This window comes from Aotus nancymaae, unplaced genomic scaffold (assembly GCF_030222135.1).
Source record: "Aotus nancymaae isolate 86718 unplaced genomic scaffold, 86718_ANA_hifiasm-v0.15.2.pri h1tg000006l, whole genome shotgun sequence".
Lineage (NCBI taxonomy): Eukaryota > Metazoa > Chordata > Mammalia > Primates > Aotidae > Aotus > Aotus nancymaae.
The window spans coordinates 86957973-86981695 of NW_026988417.1; the positions used below are offsets into that span (position 1 = coordinate 86957973).

Below are 23723 nucleotides of genomic sequence, written 5' to 3' on the forward strand. Positions count from 1 at the left end.
AACAAAGTTTTTACAACATTTTTGATCACATGAGTTTAGATGTGGAATTTTCCACCCTTGGAGTCATGTCAGTGCTCAAAAGATTTCAGATTTTAGAACATTTTTTATTTCAGGTTTTTGGATCAGGATGTTCAGTCTGTATTTACGGATATGGTTCGTGAGCTTCAATAATGATTTTTATAATTTAGTGATATGATTTAATGGAGGTGTCTACGAGTTTTAGGGTATAACATTTAGACTTTTTGACTTGGATTTCAGACCTACTTTGTCCTGTATGACTTGGGGCAAGTTGCTTTTTCTCTCAGGGTTTATTTCTCTCTTTCAGGAGGGATGTGTGTCTCTCATGATTATTGCGAAGATTAAAAATGTTTATTATATTTGAGGACTTACTGATAATGACCTAGAACTGAATTCATGACAGCTATCTTTTTTTTTTTTTCACACCACCCTCTCACTACCTCCTCGACAGCTATCATTTTTAACCTTTAAAGATTCAACTGGTCATTGCTTTTTAAAATTAATTTCCTAGACCAGGTACTATGTTTACTTTAATATGACTCCCTTCAATCTGATCCCTTCCTCCTAAAATATGTAAGGGTAAGTGGTGGTTTTATTGGGAAAAGGGAAAATAATATTGGAACTCACCCTTTGGAAAGGAAATACTGGTATAATACTTTATTGACCTGTTTTGAACAGACAGATGATACTGATCATATTAGTTTTCTAGAACTGCCATAACAAAATGCTACAGATTGGGTGACTTATGCACAGAAATTTATTTTTCACAATTCTGGAGCTTAGAAGTCCAAGATCAAATTAGCATGTATTTTCTGCTTAGGCCTCTTTCCTTGGCTTGTAAGGGGATCTCCTTCCTGCCTTGTCTTCAAATGGCCTTTCCTTCTTTTGCATCCCTGGTGTGTTTCCCTTTTCTTATAAGGACATCAGTCTTATTGGACTCAGAGCCCATCCTGTAGGCCTCATTTTAACATAATCAGTTTGAGGGTCCTATTTCCAAATACAGTCACAAACAATAGGACCCACCCACATAATCTCATGTAAGCCTTAATTACCTTTTTAAAGGCCTCATCTCCAAATACAATTACGTTTTGAGGTATTGGTGATTGGGACTTATGAATGATGGGGAGGAGTACACAGTTCAGCCCATATACCACATATACATAAAAGCTAATGTTTATGAGATGCTGTCTATGTGTCAGTTACTTAACTAAATTTGCTTTACATATATAATCTGATTTTATATGCATATTAACTTCGTGATTATTAGTATCTGTGTTTTACAAAGGAGGAAATTAAGGCTTAAATTAATAAGACAAAGAGGTGGGATTGTAATTTTGGGCTATGGTGTTCATGCTGTCTCAGGCAAGACCTAAGTGCTACAAAATAAAAGCACAAGAGAAAAGGATTAGAATGTAAAACACAAACCTGTGTTTATTTTGCAATATCCACTAAAGCCTTGCTAGTTAACAACCTGTGAAATAGAAAATTTAACTCCAGCCCTGTTTTTCTTTAAAAAGTGATGGGAATTTTTGGGTTTAGGTTGAAAACAATGAATGAAATTTGAGATTTTAGCACATGATTGTAATTAATAACAGATTCATTTTCCAGTTGCTCAAAATATTTTTCTCCTTTTTATTCTTTTGCAGAAGATTCTAGTGTTCCAGAAACTCCAGATAATGAAAGAAAAGCAAGTATATCATATTTCAAAAATCAAAGAGGAATACAGTATATTGATTTGTCTTCTGATAGTGACGATGTTGTTTCCCCAAATTGCTCCAATACAGTTCAAGAGAAAACGTTCAACAAAGATACAGTGATTATAGTGTAAGCTGATTAATAGATTCATTGTATTTGCATGTGTATAAGATTTTCAAGAAAAAAGCTACCTAATTTGAGATATTTTGGTGACTTCCCCCCTTTTTTTTTTCCCCCGTCCCCTTTCTTGACCACATCTTGGTTATTTTCTCTAACTTATAGACATGGAGAGGTACAATGTGTGTGTTTTCTGGATAAAAGTGATTTTTTGGGCAGGGGGGAATAACAGTGATTTTGAGAGCAGATACTTAATTTCCTTATTATGGAAGTTTAAAAGAGTTATATAGTACCTTTATTATTATTATTTTTTTATTTTTTATAGAGATAGGGTTTCGCCACGTTGGCCAGGTTAGTCTCGAACTCCTGACCTCAGGTGATCCGCCCATCTCAGCCTCTCAAAGTGCTGGGATTACAGGCGACAGCCACTGTGCCTGGCCTAACTAGTACCTTTAATCATGTATAACTGCTTTATGATTTATTCTTCAGTCCATGAGTCAAGTCATTTTAACGTGTATTGGAAACACTCTGAGTTAGGCACTGTTTTATGATTAGGAATATAATGGTGAACAAACCATCCCCAACTTCCTTCTTGCCATCATATAGCTTATATTCTAGTCAGGTAGAAAGTAATAAATAAAAGATATAGTGTTTCAAAGGATAAGTATTATGGACAAAGGGAGGAGGAGTAGGGAGTTAGGGTCAGGGATTTTTTTTTCCTTTTTTTTAATAGGGATGGTGTCTCGCTGTGTTGACCAGGCTGGTCTCAAACTGCTGGCCTCAAGCAATCCTGCCATCTTGGCCTTCCAAAGTGCTGAGATTACAGGCATTAGACACCACACCTGGCTAGAGGGTCAGGAAATCGTTTCTAAAGAGCATGGTCCGAAAAGCCTTAATTGAGAAAACTGTTAATTGAGAAGACAGTGCTGGAACAAAGACTTAAAGGAGGTGAGAAAATGAACTGTGTAAATGTAGGGGAAAGAATATTCCAGGCATTGGGACTATCATGTTCAGTGACTGTATTATGCCTGGTGTTTTTGAGGAAAGTGGGAGGAACATGATGGAGAGTGAAGGATCTGAAGTCATAGTGTAAAGGATGAGGTGGAGGAGGAGCTTCATCACATTAGTTCCATAGGCTGTTTGGTTTTTTGTTCTGACTGATATGGGAATTCCTGGGAATATTGAACAGAGAGGTAAAATTATCTGAGTTAGATGTTTAAAAGGTCTTAATGACTGTAAAGGAGCAGCAGTAGTAGAAGCATAAATATTGTTGTAATAACCCATCAAAAAGTGATAGAGACTTAGATGAGGCTAATGCCTGTAGGAGGGATAAGTAGTGGTTAGATTCTGGAATGTACTTTGAAGGTGGAGCAAGAGAGGATTTGTTGCTGGATTGCATGTGAGTTGGAAGATAAAGGGGTCAAGGATCACTAAGATTTTTGGCCTGAACAAACTGGAAGGATGGAGTTACTTGTTACTGAGATAAAGGTGACTGTTTCTGGTGTGGGTTTGCAAATACCTTTTGAAGGAAAGTCAGCAACTCAGTCTTGAACATGCTGATTGAGAAGACTCTTAGACATCTAAATGGAGATGTCAAATTGGTATAATTAGATTTGGGGCATTTGAGTTCCGGGGAGAGGTTACATACCTGAATTTGCTACTTGACGGAGTATTGGTTTGCTATTTAAAGCCATATGATTAGATGAAATCAGTAAGGGCCACTAGTACAGTATAACTGAAGAAGGGAAGTCCTCTTGGTTGAAATACTGAGGCTAGGGAAACTCTGGATTTTTAGGATCAGGGAGATGAGAGAAGGTTCTAAGAAGGAGCAGCCATTGAGGTAAAAGTCAAAAGGCTACCTGGTCTTCTAGAAGGTAAGTGAAGATAAAGTGTTATAAGAAAGAACAAGAGATCAGGACTATATACTTCTGATAAGATGAGGACTTCATCTTAAAGTGAACTTTTCACATGGAGTTATGATAAACATGCCTCATTCTGAAATTTACTCCAAGATAAAATAAGTGAAGGTCTTACATGGTTAATCCTGAGGAAAATTGATATATTTTGAAAAAATTGTAGAAAAGTTGCAAAAATATAATGCATTATCAACTCTCACAGTCTTTTCAGAAAGAATTACCCATTGTTAGCATTTTCCTACAATCACATTATCACTCTCTTCCTAAATAAGTTATTACTGAACACTTTGCCCCCAATATTTTCACATTTATCTCCTAAAAACAAGGTCATTTCATTCATTTACATATTAACAGTAATATTTCAAACTCAGAAATACTAATTAACACTAGTATAATACTACTGTCATCTAATATACAGTTCATATTTCAGTTTTGCCAGTTATATCAATAATATCCTTTAAAGCACTGCTAATCAAAATACTGGTTTATAAATAAGGGATATGCCTTAGACTGCAAAAAATCAGGGTACTGATTCCTTCAAGAATATCTTGCAATGAAAAAAAGAAACAGCTAAACAAAGCAATGTGCTGAGTAACATAGTTGTTTACATTCTGTTACGAGTTCCTTATTCTGTCATGGACAGACTATACTTGGAGTTGGAGAATTAGCAGTCAGTCCCTGGACCATATTTTCAGTAGTACTTTATAACATTTTTTTTTTACATTGGATTTAATTTGTCATATCTCTTTAAGCTCATTTAATCTGAAACCATTTCTCAGTCTCTTTTTGTTTCTCATCCTGACTTTGAAGATAATAGGCCAGATTTTTTTTAGGATTTTTCTAAATTTGAGTTTAATGTTTCTTCATGGTTAAATTTAGGTTAAGTGGAAAGAATACCACATACTACTACATAAATGATCTTGTGTCTTCCTCGATGTGTCATATCACCCTGAGGCATGTGTACGGAGGCACATGATAACCATTTGTCCCATTATTGCTGAATTTTGACCACTCAGTTAATGTGGTCCCTACTAGGTTTTGTCTATCAAGTTACCATTTTTCCCTTTGTAACAATTAAGTTATCTGTGGAGAGATACTTTGAGACTGGGTAATAGTTCTGTTACCTAGCCAGCTTTCACTCAGTAGTTTCAGTATCTGTTGATTTTTTGCCTGATTAATTTATGATAATGATGATTGCAAAATGGTGGTATATTAACCAGTGTTCTAGAAGTTACACTTTTATTTGGTAGTCTATAAAGAAATTTTCCCTGTTCTCTCCATTTATGCATTTATGTGGTACAGTAAATATTAAAATGAAATTATAGATGTGTACTAACTCAGTGGTTTATAGTTCATTACTATTATTATTCATTTTGATGTACAAATTTTATAGTTTTGGCATATGAGGGTCCCTTCAAACAGGCTGTTGTGTGTGTTTGAGGGATTCCTATCATTTTCCTTTCTGGCACAAGGTATTCTAGACTTGTACTTCTCCTTTCTCAAGCCTGAAATTAAAATTAGCTATTTCTCCAAGTAGCTCTGGCTCCTTTTAGTAGGAAATGATACTTGGAAGTCTGGAAACTTGTTTTGTGTTCTTTCTTTGCTGCTGGTGAGGTAGGAATTAATGTCATTGCCCTTTCAGCAGAAGGAGCTAGGAAATACAGCAGAAGGACCTAGGACATAGAGGGTTGGAAGAAAGGCAGTTAGGGGGAGAGAGAAGGAAAAAATGTGAAAATGGGGTTTTTTTTTAAATCATTTGTTTATAATGATACTGATAATTCTAATCTATCACTGCAGGGCTTTTCTTTGCCTCTCATTCTGTGTTGTCTTCTGACATTGAGAACCCTGGCTTCTACCAGTATCAGTATGTTTACTAATTTGCTCAGTCATCAGGTATGCATAAAATAGTTTTAGAATAGCTACAGCCATACTACTTGACCATTAAATCCACTAAGTAGAGTCTAAGATTTGTTTGTAAGTTTTATTTTTGTCTTTAGACTGAGGGTATACAGTCAGTGCGTTTAGATTATTAATTAATTAATTTAAATGTTTTGTTACTCATTTGAAATCCCATTAATCAGTTTGTATTCCTTTTAGGGTTTTTCTCTTGTTTCTTTCTTTTAAATTTTACTTTCAAATGTTTAAAATAATAAGATTCCAAAAATAAAAACTCTACAAAAGATAGAAAAGTATCACTCCCTTGCTCTCCTTCCTATCCCTTCTCCATTCAAACCTTAGAACTAACAGGTTTGTTCAGTTTCTCGTCATACTTTTCCTTTCATGTATTTTGTTTGTTTCTTATACAAAAGATAACATACTATATGTGTGTATATTCACTTGTTCTGTTCTGTTCACTTAGCGTATATGTATATATCTCCTGGAAATCATATCAGTTCTAGAAATTTTTATTCTTTTTTACAACTCCATGGTACTACATTGTATGAACGTTTGTTATTTCATTCATTCGTTCCCCATGTATCAGCATTTTGGTTGTCACGATTTCTTAACCTTAACATTATTAACATTTGGGGCCTGATAATTCTTTGTTGTGAGATGCTGCCTTGTGCATTTAGGATGGTTAGTTAAGTATCTCTGACCTCAACCCAACAGATACCAGTAGCATTTCCCTAGTCAAGACAATCAGAAATATCTCCAGACATTGCCAGATAACCTCTGGCAGCAAAACTACCCCCTCCCCCTACCCTTGAGAACCTACTGATGTAGATATTAGTCAGAAACTGTGGCAGTCATAAAATCTCCTAGAAAGCATTTATAGACTCAAGAAAGAACTAAAGACAGAATCTTAGCTTCAGCAATTGAAGAAGGTGAACAAAAGAAGAGGAGCCTGTTACAGAGATTCAGAAGGACAGGCTGAAAGGTAAAAGGAAAATCAGAAGTAATATTGCAGAACCCATGAGGTGAGGGTGGGACCAAATTTTCAAGGATATATTTGTGAGCAATATACAGAACAATATAGGAAAACTTAGATAAGCAATTAAAAGTTTTTATCCCATTTAGCAGTTTAGAATACATTATTGTCTTTAGAGCAGTTTCACTGAGCGGTGGTGCAGAAGATACAGAAAGAGTAAGTTTGAGAACTTTGTAAGAAAAGATGTAGAAAATCAATCTAATAAAATCTGTGAAATAGAGGAGAGTGTGCTTTTTTTTTCTTTTCTTTCCCTGCTGTGTCCATAGTACCTGGAAACCCTGGCACATGGAATAAATTGAAGTAATTAATTAATGCAATCTTGAGCACAATGCGGGCTGGGGAGGAAGAACTTATGAAGAGAGAAAAGATTCAGGAGAAAGATAGTAGGTAGACAAAGCAGTCTTGTAGATGTAGAAAGGGCTAGAATGCCTTGGCAGTGTGAGGGGCCTTTGTCTTTAACAGGAAGGAGCTTCTTTATCTGAGACTGGATAAAAGAGCAAGTGATCAGTTCTGTTGTTCTTACAGAATTTTTTCTTTTGGTTTTAAAGTTTCAAGCATACAAGAAAATGAAACAGTGTATAATGAACACCTGTATACCTTCCACCTAGATTTAATAGTTGTTTTCCTTATTTGTTCATTATGTCATCTATTATTATTTTTAGCTAAAGTGTTTTAAAGTAAATTACGGACATTCCAGCATTTCTGCCCTTGGTTATTAAGGGCAGAAATGCTGGAATGTCCGTAATTTACTTTAAAACACTTGTCTGCCGTCTATCAGTGAACAATTCTCTAGTATCATTTAATTTCCACCTTATGTTGAGATTTCATGTATTTTATAACTGATGTTTTTAAACCGAGATCCAAATTACATTTGGATATTAGGCCTTAAGTGTCTCAATCTAGAATGGGCTACTCCCCTTTTTTACTTTTCTAAAGAGATCAAATCTTTTCTCAGAGAAAATAGGTTTTTTTTTTTTTCCTTTCTTTCTTTTTGAGGTGGAGTCTTGCTCTGTTGCCCAAGCTGGAGTGCAGTGGTATGATCTTGACTCATTGCAGCCTCTGCTTCCCGGGTTCAAGCGGTTCTAGTGTCTCAGCTTCCCTAGAAGCTGGGATTACAGGCACCCGCCACCACACCCAGCGAATTTTTTTTATATTTCGTGAAGACGGGGTTTCACCATGTTGGCCAGTCTGGTCTTGAACTCCTGACCTCAGGTAATCCACCCAGTTCAGCCTCCCAAAGTGCTGGGATTACAGGCATAAGTCACCTCACCCAGCTGGGTTTTCTTTTTCTTCATGACGTTATTTATTTTCTATCACTTGTATTTTCTGTAGTCTGGAAGATAAATCCAAGCCATGATGAGATTCATGGTCAGCATCAATATTTATTACATCACAAAGCACATGAATTTATTCCATCATTGAGTCTGATCACTGGGTAAAGGTTGTGACAGCCAGAAGAGTAAAGATCTTTGAAGTAATTCCAGGGCAGGAATTATAAAAGGATTTTCAACCTGAATGCTTTCATTTTCTCAGTCAACTAAGAGGCAGAGTCAAGTAGGGAGCAGGAAGATAGAGAGGCATAATGAAAATTCAAAGTTGAGTACACCTGGAATGAGAACTCTAGGTATAATAATGCAAAGGAAATACATGTGATTGTCTTCAAATATTTGAAGGACAGGCCTAGTGATAAAGGAAAAGATGTATTTACCTCATCACTTTAGAGTAGTTTCTCAGAGCTGATCTCAGGAAGTCAACCTAGAAGATTTTGAAATGCATATTCTGGCTAGGCGTGGTGGTTCACACCTGTTATCCCAGCACTTTGGAAGGCCGAGGCTGGCGGTTCGCTTGAGTGTAGGAGTTCAAGGCAAGCCTGGGAAACATGGCAAAACCCTCTCTGTACAAAAAACACCAAAATATTAGCCGGGTGTGGTGGCAAGCACCAGTGGTCCCAGCTACTCAGGAGGCTGAGGTGGGAGGATCACTAGAGCCTGGGAGGCAAAGGTTGCTGTGAGCCAAGATTTTGCATATTCTAGATATGTGTCTAAGAGAGCTATTCAGAAATGGCATTAGCAGCATAGCCAAGTCTGAATTCGCTGATGTTAAGAATATGCCTAAGTATAGTCCCACCTTGCTTTTATTCTCTCATCTTTATAACATCTATTCATTTGTTACTGTTCTAGTTCTGATCTCTAGAATGCCTACCATATTTGAAAACCAAAATTTCAAAATGAGATTTTTTTTAATTTAGGAAATAAATGAGTAAAATTTGACTCAAAATGTCTTTTATAAAGGATAAACATATAAAGGTTAAATAGAACAAGAATAAAGTTAGTTGTTGGAGAATAAACCCTCATATGAAATAAATGTTCCCTGTTTGCTGAAGAAATGCTTTGTTCCTGGCGAGATTCTTTGTAGAGTCCAGCCCTACAGGGTTCTGTGAGCCCCTCCCCGCTGGTGGTGAGACAAATTGTAGAAATAACAGACACAAGACACAGAGCTAGAGAAAAGAGAGTTTGGGCCCGGGGTCCACTGCCAACCAAAGGGCGGAGTCCTGCAGTGGCCCCAAAGCCTGGACACTCTAACTTTTATTGAGTTGCAAATCTGGGGGAAGGGTAGGTAGGGTGTAGGTAGGGTGTGGCCTTGGTGGTCTGAGACTGGGGGCAGGGTAAAATAGGGAGTGACATTGTTAGGGTCATGTACATCACGTGTCATACAAGACTCAAGTAGCTGAGATGAGGAAGGAGCATAATGTGTCAGCACTTTTCCATACTTGTTAAGAAAGAACAAAGACATTAAGATTTATATTATTCTAAGATAAAAGAAAACAGGTGCAAAAGCGGAACGTGAGCTTGACCTGGAACGTGACCACTGAAGCACAGCATCACATAGAGACAATTAAGCCACTGGATGTCTGCGAGCCTACCTGACAGCGTCAGGCCTATCGCAAGAGCTTGGATAAGCGGAGTTTTCTCCTAGCTCCTCCAAGGAAAGAGATGTCTCAGCTATTTTGGACATCTCCTTTTATAGCTGGCTAAATGGCAGGTGTTTTCCCAGTGCTGCTGCTCAGCTGGGGTGCCCTCCAGCAGCCCTTATGTGGGCATGACAGAGAGCTTAAAGCATCTTGCTTAAAGGGTCATTCATTTCACAATGTCGCCCCAGATTTACACTTGGACCTGAGAGGCATTAGTAAAAGAATTAAGATCACCTGTGAATAACTAAGATCATATATGAATAATAACTACTACGGTTATATTTCTAGTTACTTTCTTCTTCATTACTTATATGGAAATAGGCTGAGGCTTCTGGCACCTGCCTCGGCACTTACAGGATCTGCCTCCTACAATTCTTAGATTGAATGGGCCCATTCTGATTTTAACACTTAGATCCTGATCACACCTAGGTAGGACTGAAAATTACTTTATCTTTGAATCAGTGTAATTTTCATAATTTTTCAGGAGCCGCATAACTTTGTCTAATATGGAGAGTATTGGTGAAAGTTGAGTAAAGAGGAAGTGGGCATGCAATAAATGTGTATGAATCCTAACAAAATAAATGCTAGGAAGTTCCCTTTTTTTTCCATCCTAGCTCAGGGTTGAGATTTTTTTCAGTGTATGCTGATGTTGGTAATGTAGATTTTTCACATAACTACACTGAAATAGAAATAAAAGTTCTCTTACTTTCTGAGAAGTATAGATTGCATTTACTATTGCATTACTATTGCAGACGTGTTGTACTATACACAGACAGTATAATGAAATATTAGGAATACATTAAAAATGTTTTTTCCTCTTCTGAAAATATTTTTAGTTCTGAGCCATCTGAAGATGAAGAGTCCCAAGGCCTTCCTACCACAGCACGTAGAAATGATGATATTTCAGAATTGGAAGACCTTTCAGAATTGGAAGATCTTAAAGATGCTAAACTTCAGACTTTGAAGGAACTTTTTCCACAAAGAAGTGACAGTGATTTACTTAAGGTTATATTCTTTTATAGTAATTGGTTATTGTAGCTGTAATGATGATAAAATCTTTCCTGCATCCAGTGCTATACCTAGTAGTGAGTGGATAGTCATTTTTCTAAAGATATCTTTTGTTTGAAGATATTAACTATTAAATCTAAAGGAATTAAATGCCAGAAATTTGTGTATCGAAAGTCTTTACTTATTAATAGACAAGGTTATTCGTTTGCAAATAATGGAATAATTAAAGCCTTAATAGCGAACATAGGTTGTTTTCTTGTGTTTGAGTGTTTCTAAAATGCATAACCTCCCTATTTCCACTAGAAATACTCAGAAATGTCAGGAACCACCCCACAAAACTGGGACAAGAGTTTGCAGTGGCATTTAGTGTGCTGGAGGCAGCAATGCTAAACACCCTACAGTACCACAGGCAGTCCTGCATAACTAAGGGTGCTTAGTCCTCCAGTAGCACTCTTGCTGAGAAATACTACAGAAACAAAATAAATGGGTATGGTTGAACTGTAAAAGTTTGATGTGTAGGTATCTCTCATTATAAGAGTAAATAAAAATTGACCAATTAAGTTTTAAATAAAGAATAAATTTCTGAATATTAATAAACAGTCTATCCCTAGCTCTACCACTGATTAGTTAAATGAAATTAGGGGAATCATTTAATCACAGGTCCTTTATATTTTCAACTTTGTATCTATCGTTGCTGCTACCACTACCAGTTCTCCCCACAATGTGAGACTTAGGAGTTATCGTATCTGTCTGAACTAGACAGGTAACTTTGAAGTGGTAGACACTAGTATACTGTGGGGTACATACTCTTTTTAAATGGGGTAACTGCTGTCTAGCTCCAGCAGGACATGGCCATGTGAGCTATCAGTGATAGCCCATTTTTACTAGATACTCACATTTTTCAAATACAGCGATAGGACTGGATTTTTATTGAGGGTTGGTCACCACTTTAACGCTATATTCCTGTGCCTAAAGATCACCCATTTAAAGTGTACAATTTAGTGGTTTTTACTATATTTACGAAATTATGCAATTGTCACTATAATCTCAGAACAGTCAGTCACTCAGACTACCTTATATCCATTAGTAGTCACTCTCCAATTTTGTCCCTTTCCCAGCCCCAGGCAACCACCAATCTACCTTTTTTTTTTGGCCTATTATGGACATTTCATATAAATGAGATCAGATATGTGATATTTTGTGACTGGCAGAGATTCATCCCTGTTGCAGCATATACTTTGTTTCTCTTAATGCTAATTTAAAGAAAGACAAAAATAAATATACTGTTCAAGTCAAACAAATATGTCTGTGAACCATAGGTGGCTCTGTGTCTGTCAGTTTGAACTCTAAGTATAGATTACATTATTTTTATTCTATGTTATTTTTGACATGAATCCACTGAATTTTTTCCCCAAAAATCATTTTGATACCTTCTTACTATTAGTGAAATGAAACTTTAGGGATATCTTGAGTCTAAATTTTCTTAACATAATGTTACTTGTCTGCTAATTTTTTTTTTTTAATGGAAACAGAAATGTAGACACAAGGGCTGAAGTATTTTAAAGCAGTAATAAGGAAAGAGCTTCCAATAGAATAAACATGGAGTGTTAAAGTATTCCACAGAAAGGGCCGAATCTCAGTTTAAGAATACTTTCACTGATTGCCCAGTTTTAATGTAGTTCAAAGGGTTTTTTTCTTATAAAAATATCTTTCTCTAATTGTGTAATTTTATTGGAAAAATAGGATTAGTATGCATAATTTCCCCGTGTTTAATTAATCAGTATCCGAAATTGTGGAATTTTGTGTATCACACACTCCAAAGCAGAGCACTCTCTTGAAGTAATCTGTATTTCAAGTGATCTCCTTCATTTCAAGAGATTTAAAGGTAGTGTTTATAAATTACTCAACAAAAGGCTTTAGACGTATATAAATGAGTTGAAGAGGCTGTGAAATAGTTCTAGGCTCAATAAGAATATGCTTTGGCTATTTCGAAAATGAAGAGGGGCCAATAGGAATATCTGAGCATCCAAGATTAGGAAGAATTAGTGTGGAAGAGAGCACTCATTTTATTTGAGGCTACTTGATTTAATACAAAAAGTAGCTTATTTAAAAGTAAGATCTTTTTAAAACAAGTAACTTATTTGAAGTATGGGAAGCTATAACAGGAGAAAAATAGGGGATTTTAGTTTCTTCTGAAATCTAAAATTACTGAACAGTATAAAAACAGTATGATATACAAGTAATATGTGCATATGTTCTTTAAAATATTCAGGCAATTCAGAAATAGAGTAAAAATTAAGAGCTCTTATCCCATTTGTCTTGAGCAGTATTAGATTTTTTTAAAAGAGTAGAATTGTGCTTTTTCTCCTAGAAATTCAAAAAAGAATGTAAATAGATGTCCGTCAGTCTCCTCTTTCCCTTTTCTCTCTCTGTCTGACACACGCATGTGCACACACACACAGTACCTGGACCTAAGTAGGAAGTTTTGTGTAAAACTTTGTAATTAAAATAGCAAAAACCTGGAATATACTGTATCTATGTGATTGTTTTAATTTTCCTTTATAGTAAGGATGAGTCAATCTAATAAATTTTAAAATATGCTTAAAGTTCAGACTTTTCACATAAAATGGATTTTCTGAAAATTTATCATAGGATTAGTGAACTTAAATTATGACATACATACTTTCCTACTGTGTATATATTTAATATATTCATTCTTAAATATTTCAGTAACTGTGAAATAATTCTTAAAGTGCTGATTTAAAACATTAATCTTTTCTCATTCTGTTAGTTGATTGAATCAACAAGCACTATGGATGGAGCAATTGCTGCCGCCTTGCTGATGTTTGGTGATGCAGGTATGCCTGAATTAATTTTAAGCCATGTTAATTTATTGTTACATCATAACAGTACCTTCTCATTAATATTGCTCCACAGTTTACCAAATACCTTTGTGAATTCTTATAAGAACCTATGAGGTATTAATTGTTTTTTTAAGATAAAGAAATTAAAGCTTAACGTTAAGTAACTTACCTGAGGCCATGCAATTATTTGGGAACCAAATTTCTAAGTTTTTTGGTTTTTTTTCTCTAAAAAGTGAAGAAGTTTCCCACTGATAATTTTGCTGCTTTTCTACAAATCTCATAACAGTGAAGTTTTATAGGACATATTTTCTTTCTTTTTCAAGTATCATTTCTAATTGCATTGTGGTTTTATTATAGGTTTACAAATCTTAGTAAGTAGGAACATAGCATCTTGTGGAAAGTTGTAGCTAGTAATCAGCATTTCTTCATTTAGTAAATATTTTTTTTCATGTTTCAGGGGCTTGGGATACAAAAATAAATGTCTTTGAATGAGCTTACACCATAGAAGCATGTCCAATGGTTTAATAAATGCTGTCTTGATTTTTTTTAAGTTGCGTATACCAAAAAAAGTAAAAATCATCTGACTATACTACTAAAAAAGTATTTAAAATAAATAGTGAAAGCAAACCCACACTTCATTAACCACCTTAAATTATAACTACCTTTTATATAATTCTCAACTTTTTTCCTGCTTATATACACTGGTATACAACACAAATACATTAGGTTACAAAATGTAAATATATTGGTTTGCATCTTTTTTTTTGTTTTTTTTTTTTTTTTGAGATGGAGTTTTGCTCTTGTTGCCCAGGCTGGAGTGCGATGGTATGACCTCGACTCACTGCAACCTCTGTCTCCTAGGTTCAAGTGATTCTCCTGCCTCAGCCTCCCAAGTAGCTGGGATTACAGGCATGCACTACCACACCTGGCTAATTTTGTAGTTTTAGTAAAGATGGAGTTTCTCCATATTGGTCAGGCTGGTCTTGAACTCATGACCTCAGGTGATCCACCTGCATCAGTGCTGGGATTACAGGTGTGAACCACCATGCCTGGCCTCATTTGCCTCTTTAAAAAATCATTTAATAATTTGTCATGGATAGCTTCACATTCCTCTGTGACTACTCACAGGATTAGTTTATTAACTGTTTCCCTATTAATTAGCACTTAGGTTTTCATTATTTCATTATTATAGTACTAAAGTAAATGACCTTATACATAAATGCAAGAAAGATTTATGGTACTTATATAGGCTACATTTCAAACTAGGATGCTAAAGCAAAGTGTATGCACATTTTAAATTTTATTATCTACTTCCATCTCCTTTTGTTAAAGATTATGCCAGTTTATACTTCTATCAACAGTATTTTTGTGAATGCTCATTTTTCTAAGTGTATTCTTTCTACTTTTAATTTTTTTGAGGTTTAAAGTATGTACAAGATAGAAAACAATATGTGTTCCCATGGATCCATCATTCTTCTTCAACAGTTATCCACCTCATTTTTCTTCCACTAAGTGGATTATATTGGAGTAGATTCTACATAAGATTTTATTTTATCCATATGAAATATTTTAAATCTTGAATTTCCTCCAGTTTGAGCAAGGAGACAGCATTTTGTGGGTGCTACCTACACAGAATATCAAGATTCTTTTTTGTCTTCTACTTATTATTAATAGCTGTGTGACCTTCAGCAGTGTTGACTGACTCTTCTTTTTTCCTTAGCAGTAAAATAGTATAATAGTGCCAAACTCAAAGGTTGTTGTGAAGAACTGATAAAGTTAATGTATAATTTTTATTATGATGCCTGGTACATAGTGAGTACATACTAAATGTTAGCAGCTATTTCTTTAAGGATCATCTGATGATAAGAAAAATGTTACAGGAGAATGTTAGCTATGTCTTCCTCATTAGTGCTTCCCTAGCACTTATTTTGTAAGCTTCTGAGCTAGGATTGTGCCACTGCACTCCAGCCTGGTTGACAGAGCAACACCCTGTCTTTTTTAAAAAAAAAATCTCCTGAAAATTGATAGGCTCAATGAACATTTATTGAGCTGCAAAATAGCTTGGAAAGTTTTGCAACTTCCCAGTACATTCTTGCTCTCACATTATCTCATTGTCCACAAACATGCCATTAAAAACAGGTTGTGGAATTAGATACTACTGTGGAATTTATTTTACAGTAGTATCTAATCATTTTTTCTCTTGTGCAATTCATCTTATTCAACTTACTTATTTAACAAATATTTTTTATGGTTCTTTTACTAGGTAGCACAGGCTGCGCCTTAGGTACTGAGGTTGATGAAACAAAGTGGATGTAACCTCTGCCCTCAAAGAGTTTACATTCCTCATTAAATATATTTAACTTCAGCTGAATTTTTTCTTCTTATTCTTGCATTGTACCTCAGATTATTTCATTTTTAAAAAGTTAAATGGCAAATTACAAGGAAACAAAGAATCAGGATTTTCTTGTTTTTTAATTAAAATTCCATGCTGCATCATGGAATGGACAGAACAGTCTTATCAGACATCTATATTTTTAGTGTAGCGTCTTTTGAGGTAGCATATAGAATGACAGCTTTGTCTAACCTTGAAGATAAGGTTAATCTTCAGTATACTATGTCATTAAGACAGGAAACTATTTTCAGCATTTTAGGACAATTTTCAACAGGACCTTTTTAAATACCTGTAAGTGATCTTTAACAGATCCACAAATTGTGACATTTCACATCTTTTTAACCACAAATTGCTGTCTTATAGACAGTATCAGCCTGCATATTAAACAGTATTCCTTTTAATGTTTTTGTTTATGTATATGTTCCTTTTGAAATGCTGATCCTTTTGAAAGTTTTTGTTTATGAATATGAAATTACAGAAACAAAAAAACATATATCCAAAGTTTTTACTCGACTTCAGAAGGTAAGAGTACGAATTTATTGATGTTGTCAGGAGTTTCTTAAGCTGTTCCGTTGTGTTCTTTTTTTTTTTTTCTGTGACAGAGTCTCACTCTGTCTTCCAGGCTGGAGTGCGGTGGTGCAGTCTCAGCTCACTACAACCTCTGCCTCCCAGGCTCAAGTGATCCTCCCACCTTAGCCTTCCAAGTAGCTGAGACTACCGGCATGTACCACCATGCCCAGCTAATTGTTGTAGTTTTCGTAGAGATGGGGTTTTGCCCTATTGCCAAGACTGGTCTCGAACTCCTGAGCCCCAGCAATCTGCCCACCTCAGCCTCCCAACGTGCTGGTGCTGGGGTTACAGGAATGAGCTCTGCACCTGGCTTCTTTTCTGTTCTTTTTAGGAAAGAATTCAGCATGTCTAGATGATGTGGCAAAATTATCTGGTTTGAAGCTTTTTTTTTCAGACTTAAAATACTACATTTAGAATATTTTGGTTAGTATTTGTACTGACATGAATACTGTGCTTTGAAATGTTAATAACATTCCATTTTATTTTATAATAGCCATGTTAATGAAATTTTTAAGCTGACTTGTATTTATATTTCAATTGCATAGTTAGGGCTCTGATATAATTAATGCTGAAATCTTAAACCTTTGTAATCTTAGCAGGTGCTTTCGTAGTAGCACAGCAGTATGTCTGACAAATTAAATTATTTAAGAAATAAATGTATACAAAATGTATACAATTATACATAAGTAGCATATGTAGCTCAAGTTTGTTTTCTTCCCATCACAATATGCAGGTTTCATGTTACTGCTGTACTCTGTGTTATATTCTCTTGCTTTTACATTAAGAGCTTTGTTGCTTAAGCCCTCTGTATCTCCATCCTCCTCATTTGTAAAATAAAAATGTTACCTACTTTGTAGGTTTCTTTGTGGAAAGTAAATGAAACAATAGTTTATAAAAGACCTTGTGCAAAGCCTCGTACATAGTAGACACAGAAATTATTGGTGTCTGTGATGATATTCAGATAATTTACACTTGGTGGGGGTCAACTTTATTTCACTGCTCAATACTCAGCCACTGGGAAGAACCCCTCCCTCATAATATTACTCTGTGGAATTACTCAGGAATTTAGAGATGTATATTTTTAGATTAAATAACATAATGGTTTATGAATATAGTATTATAATGATTTCTACTTCTGAAAGATTGCAAAGAATATTTCCTTTTTTTCAGTTCAGTCATATCGAACAGCAAACACTGGGCCTGATATCAAGAGAACTGTCTAATATTCAATATAATACATTTTTGCCTTTGTTTTACATTAAATTGATTTTTTGCTATTGCTGTGCAAAGTTTGAGTATGCTGCTCTGCTTTAAAAGGTGGTGGGCCCAGGAAAAGAAAATTATCTTCTTCTTCAGAGCCATATGAGGAAGATGAATTTAATGATGATCAATCTATAAAAAAGACAAGACTGGATCATGTAAGTTTATATTTGAATTACAGTATCAAAATTGGCTGCTTGAGGATGGAATATGTTGAGTTTGTGGATATTAGACCTGAAAATCCACCTAAATGAATTCCTTTCTTTCTCAACTAAGGGAATTTATGTCTACATCTAATTTGTGACTGTTTTTGCTTTTTAATTTATCTAGTATGAAGCCTGCTTAAACACAGACTATTTTGTGTCTGTGGATATCAGACCTGAAAATTTGTCTAAATGAATCATTCTTTTCTTTCACCAGAAAGCCAGAAAATTTATGCTTGCGTATATTTTGTGACTGTTTTTGCTTTCTTTTAAATTTATCCAGTATTAATTGCTTATCTCTGCCCTCTTCGTTAAATTGTGTTCTCTGAACTGTGTGCGTGTTCATCTTCAAATTTCCCTTTTTTTGTAAGGACAGCAGTCAGATTAGGTCCCACTCTAATGACCTCATTTTAACTTGAGTATCTCACTAATAGCCCTGTCTCCAGTAAGGTCACATTCTGAGGTACTGGCCATTAGGACTTCAACATTTGAATTTGGAGGGGACATAATTAACTTACAACAGTGGTGTTTCCAGAAGCAGTTGGATAGGGAAGGCAAATTCATACTTAGAGTAGATTATCTATTACTATATCTTTCATGATGAATCATGAAAGTGTAATCATCTTGCCACCAGACAATTGACTTAATCTCCCAAGGAATGATGCTATAATGGGGACTCATCATTGGCCTCTGTTCCTTCCAGGTTGAGCACTGATTATACCAATAGCCAGATTAATCTTGGTGTAGAAAGTCTTATCTTGTTGATCTGCAAGCACAGACTCAAACCTAGTTGCCAGGGCCATTTGTAAATGGACCTGTTGAGCAAGGATTCAAGTGGCTATGGACTTAACTGGTGTTCACAAAACAGATAATCTTCTTTACCTGATGCTTAAAAATTGTCTCTGCAATGTGTACACCCTTGGCTGAACATTCACATGAACACCATTATCCTTGTATTCTATTCTCAGGATAACTTTCTGTTTTGTTTTGTTTTGAGACAGAGTCTTACTCTTGGGCCAGGCTGGAGTACAGTGGTGTGATCTTGGCTCACTGCAACCTCCATCTCCCAGGTTCAAGCAATTCTCCTGCCTCAGCCTCCCAAGTAGCTAGGATTACAGGTGTGCACCACCACACCCAGCTAATTTTTGTGTTTTTAGTAGAAACAGAGTTTCACCATGTTAGCCAGGCTGGTCTCAAACTCCTGACTCCAAGTGATCCACCCACCTCAGCCTCCCAAAGTGCTTGGATTACAAGCGTGAGCCACTGTGCCCAGCCTATCAGGTGAAAAACATTCTGCTTTTATCAGGAGTTATTTTCAAGTCAATAACTGTTTCACAAAAATAAATCAGTTCCGTTTTTAAAATGTGAATCCATTCCAACGTTAATACATTAGAGAACGATTTGAGCATAATCCAAAATTTGCATGTGTTTTTGTGCAGTTTTGTCCATGAGAAATACTAGGTGATCATAGAAAGTTATTTCCAACTGAACCAAGCCACGTAGGAATACATAAAACACACACACACTTCCAGTATCTACTGGCTGCCTCTTTTTACCATGTATATTATCCTATTAGGTGGTGATGTGCTATTCTTCGACATTTGTGATCTTTTCTATTTGAAAAACGCACTCATTCAACATCCCAAACCTATCTAAGCATTCTGGTTCAAAAATGCTACACAGTGCATGCAGAGGAAATGTTTTGAGTATTAAGGAGAAGCTTGAAACAAGAAAACATTTGGAAAGAAATAAGAATGTACAGTATCCCAAGCAACAGATATCTTTGATGGACCACATTATGGTCCACCATAATGTGGACCATCAAAGATAATGCCACAAAAATAAAAAGTGTATGTATGGCTGAACCAGGTTCAAGTGCTGGAAAGTCAGTAAGAACAAGGCATAAAGAAATAGAAGAAAAGGACAGATTGTCAAATACTTGGATTGAAGACCAAAGGTTGAAAAACTAAGGAACAATCTTTCTCATATAGATCTTTGTCATCGTATACACAGACCTAGAATGGGAGTCACTGTACCCTGCATGAGTGGCTCCTTTTAGTGCTTGTAGTGGTTGCTTTAATGATTTCAAACAATGCTACAGTTTCCAAGCTTTTGACTGTCAGACATAACCATTAGTGTAGATATGAGAGCTGCAAAAGAATTTTTCAGCAGTGATACAGAAGTAAATTGAAGAAAGGAGCTGTGCATGTATTAAACTCTTAGTTTTGATTAAACAAATGTCTGTTATGAATGCATGCCTTGAATAACCCAAATATGAAAGGCAGAAAATTGCTCTAGGATTCAAGACTCCTAAAGGTAACATAACTGTGATATTTGGCATCAGTGCCAAATGGAGATGTGAAACTGAAGCCAATAATATCACTTACCAAACTGTGAACCTTTTAAAAGAAATTGTTGCACTTTGGGAGGCCGAGGCAGGTGGATCACGAGGTCAAGAGATCGAGACCATCCTGGTCAACATAGTGAAACCCTGTCTCTACTAAAAGTACAAAAAATTAGCTGGGCATGGTGGCGCATGCCTGTAATCCCAGCTACTCAGGAGGCTGAGGCAGGAGAATTGCCTGAACCCAGGAGGCAGAGGTTGCGGTGAGCCGTGATCACACCATTGCGCTCCAGCCTGGGTAACAAGAGCGAAACTCGATCTCAAAAAAAAAAAAAAGAAAAGAAATTGTTAAAGTCAGCCTTTGAGGTTCATGTCAGGTATAGCAAAAATGTATGGATGACTGCCTACATTTGCATTTATATTTTTACTTAGTCCTTCCCTGTTAAAGAGGGTGAATGCCCCAAAACGTTAAAAAACAAATTAAAAAATTCTTAACAGTGTATCAAGTTCTCTCTCTACAAAAGCAGAATTCAATCTATGTCACATTCTTCCTTTTGCCTCCAAAAACCACCTCTCTGATAATAGCCCCTTTTTAAAGGTGTGATAGCAATGCTTATAGCTTACTAAAGTGAACATTTAAGATGTTAATGCTGTTATCTAAGGCAGGGATCCAGAAGTGGTTATAGAATGTTGGAAGAGGTTTAACATTGCAATGTCATTATTGAAGTCTGGAGTAATATAATAAGAGCGTTTGTGTTATGTGTGGCAGAAAATTGTCTTCGACTTGATTCTCTATTTTGAAGAATTTGATCCTTCAGAGAAATTTTAAAAGTTTAAAACAAGCTATATTGATCTGAGAAAACAGTTTGGATCTGAAGCAGTCAAAAATGAGGATACTGAAAAGCTTCTAGGGTCCTATCCTGTTGATCTAACTGCAGAAAGCATTCAGCACCTTGCCGCTGATGGTTGTATGGATGCAGATGATGACGATGACAGTGATGATGAAAGTCAGAAGTCTATGTATGCCATGACAGTGTAATACAAGTGATCAGATGTTTTAAATGCTGTGAAAATAGTTGGACTGCCTTGAAGATAATGGCCTTACTGCTGAAGATAGTAGAATAGTCTTGTATGGCATCTAGGTGAATTTGGAACTGTATAGGCAGCTTTAGTGTAAAAGGAGGAGACTGGCAATGCAACAGAAATTTTATTCTTTATGTTTTAAGTCACTACAGCAGACATAACAAGGACAGTGAGCTACAACCTTCTGGATCTGGCATTACAAATTTCCATTCATTTTCAGATAACCTGTTTTCTACCACTTCACAATAACTCATAAGCTGTAACCCTTCCAATGTCCGCAAGCAAACTTCAGCTCATATTTATTGTAGTATTTATATATTAACTATCTAGTGTGTGTAAAATTATGGTATCATTTTTATTAGATTGCTTTCTCTTTTTATGTGTTACTGATGTTTTTTGACATTGTATCTCTAATGCAGTTTTTTTCCTAAAGGCTATGATTTTTACTTTAACAATTTTGCATAGTGCAGTAATTTTTGGAAATGTATATGTCACAGCAGAACTGAGTCTGGTCAATAGAAGAGGACATGATGACCTTTCTTTAAAACTCTCTGCAGTGATGTTCCCACCAGGGCTTGCCAGAGACTTCATATGATATCCTTACTAACTATGACAGATTCTTTGAGAATAATTGCATCTGCTGGTCATGAAACCCAAGTGACAGAGTACCTTGTATTGTACTCTGGACCTGGTACAAAGCCCTCTCTTAACCTGGGCCCCATTCATAACCAACAATCTTTTTTTTTTTTTTTTTTTTTTGAGATGTTAGTTGCCCAGCCTGGAGTGCAATGGCATGATCTTGGCTCTCCGCAACCTCCGCCTCCCGGGTTCAAGCGATTCTCCTGCCTCAGCCTCCTGAGTAGCTGGGATCACAGTAGCCTGCCACCACACCCAACTAGTTTTTTGTATTTTTAGTAGAGACGGGGTTTCAGTGTATTGGCCAGGCTGGTCTCAAACTCCTGACCTTGTGATCTGCCCACCTTGGCCTCCCAAAGTGTTGGGTTTACAGGCGTGAGCCACCACGCCAGGCCATAACTGACAATCTTAAGAGATATTTTATAAAATGAATCAAAGCAGTACACACCCTAATGAAATATATCTTGCCTCCAGTGTGCAAAGAGCTCCCTATGTCCAAACAGTCTAAAGAGGCAGATAGGTGCACCCTTTCTTTTCTTAAGAGTGGAGTTTCCAACATGCTCCAGACTACACTCCCATAAAAGTGGTGGTCCTCAGAGTGAGGATGGTTATTCCCTCATCCTGCTATGTAGCATGTACATATCTGACCAGTACCATTCAAAATACCCACTACTTGTTTATCAAGTCCAGTCAATGTGACATCTTCAGTATAGTGATACTCTCTGGACAATGCAGAACCACCTAAGTCTGTGAGTATTGTATTATGAGAGAGAACCAGGAGAGATACTGTAATTCTGAAGACTGAGGGTGTATCATTAAACCTGCCAAAATAAAAATGGATTGCTTCTGTTTGACCTAATTGGGAAAGGGGGAAAAGCAAGTGCTTGATTGATAATTGCATAGCCATATTGATTTGCTCCAGCAAAAATACCACATCCTGTCAAACAGCTGTAGTTGGAGTTTGATTGTTTATGATAAATAATTCTGCAAGACTCATCTACCTTTTGTATAGGCAAAGGAGGCATCTTACATTGGGATGGGTTGGCGGTATCATATCTGCAGTTCCTTTAGGACTGTAATAATTGCTTATTAGTGTTGTTTTGATTGAGAGGGACAATTCTAGGGACTTGGATTTGGTGTTTCCTATAATAGTAGCCTATGCATCATGGGTCAGGGAACTAATAGAATATGGGATTTCTGCCAGTGCCAAATATGTCTGTTCCAGCTATGATTCTGGAGATGGAAAAATAGGCACTGGGTTGAATCATAACCCTTGGGCATGCTGAGACAGATGTGGGCCCAAACTTTGTCAACTAGCTTTTGTAAAGTGTCCATGTAGCCTCCTGGACCACATGAGTATATTCAGTCAATCAGGGATTAGCAGAGCTAGGAGAAGTGTGGGACCCAAGAGCAAACAACACGTGATAGGCACACCATCTACTAAATATTGTGCTATCATATATTTGATTCCCAAGAGCTGTTTACTGTTTTCCAAATATTTTATCTATTTTTTAATTAAGGTGAAATTCACATAGCATAAAATTAATCATTTTAGAGTGAACTATTTAATGCCATTTAGTACATTCACAATGTTGTATACCGTCATTCCTGTCTAATTCCAAACACTGTCATTGCCTCATAATAGCAGGCTATACCCATCAAGCAGTTTCTCCCATTTCCCTCCTCCCCCTAACCCCTGGCAATCATCAATCTGCCT

At 36.2% G+C, this 23723-nt stretch overlaps 1 protein-coding gene across 2 annotated transcripts in view; it reads left to right on the plus strand.

The window, feature by feature from the left end:
- The window catches only part of SMARCAD1 (SWI/SNF-related, matrix-associated actin-dependent regulator of chromatin, subfamily a, containing DEAD/H box 1), an 86761-nt gene that overhangs the window by 15630 nt on the left and 47408 nt on the right, over positions 1 to 23723 (plus strand). For both annotated transcript variants that reach the window (XM_012437771.2, XM_012437770.2), the window contains exons 3-6: positions 1665 to 1842; positions 10483 to 10651; positions 13446 to 13512; positions 17798 to 17898. In XM_012437771.2, the coding sequence (XP_012293194.1) occupies positions 1665 to 1842; positions 10483 to 10651; positions 13446 to 13512; positions 17798 to 17898 (515 nt within the window). The remainder of the gene's footprint in view (positions 1 to 1664; positions 1843 to 10482; positions 10652 to 13445; positions 13513 to 17797; positions 17899 to 23723) is intronic.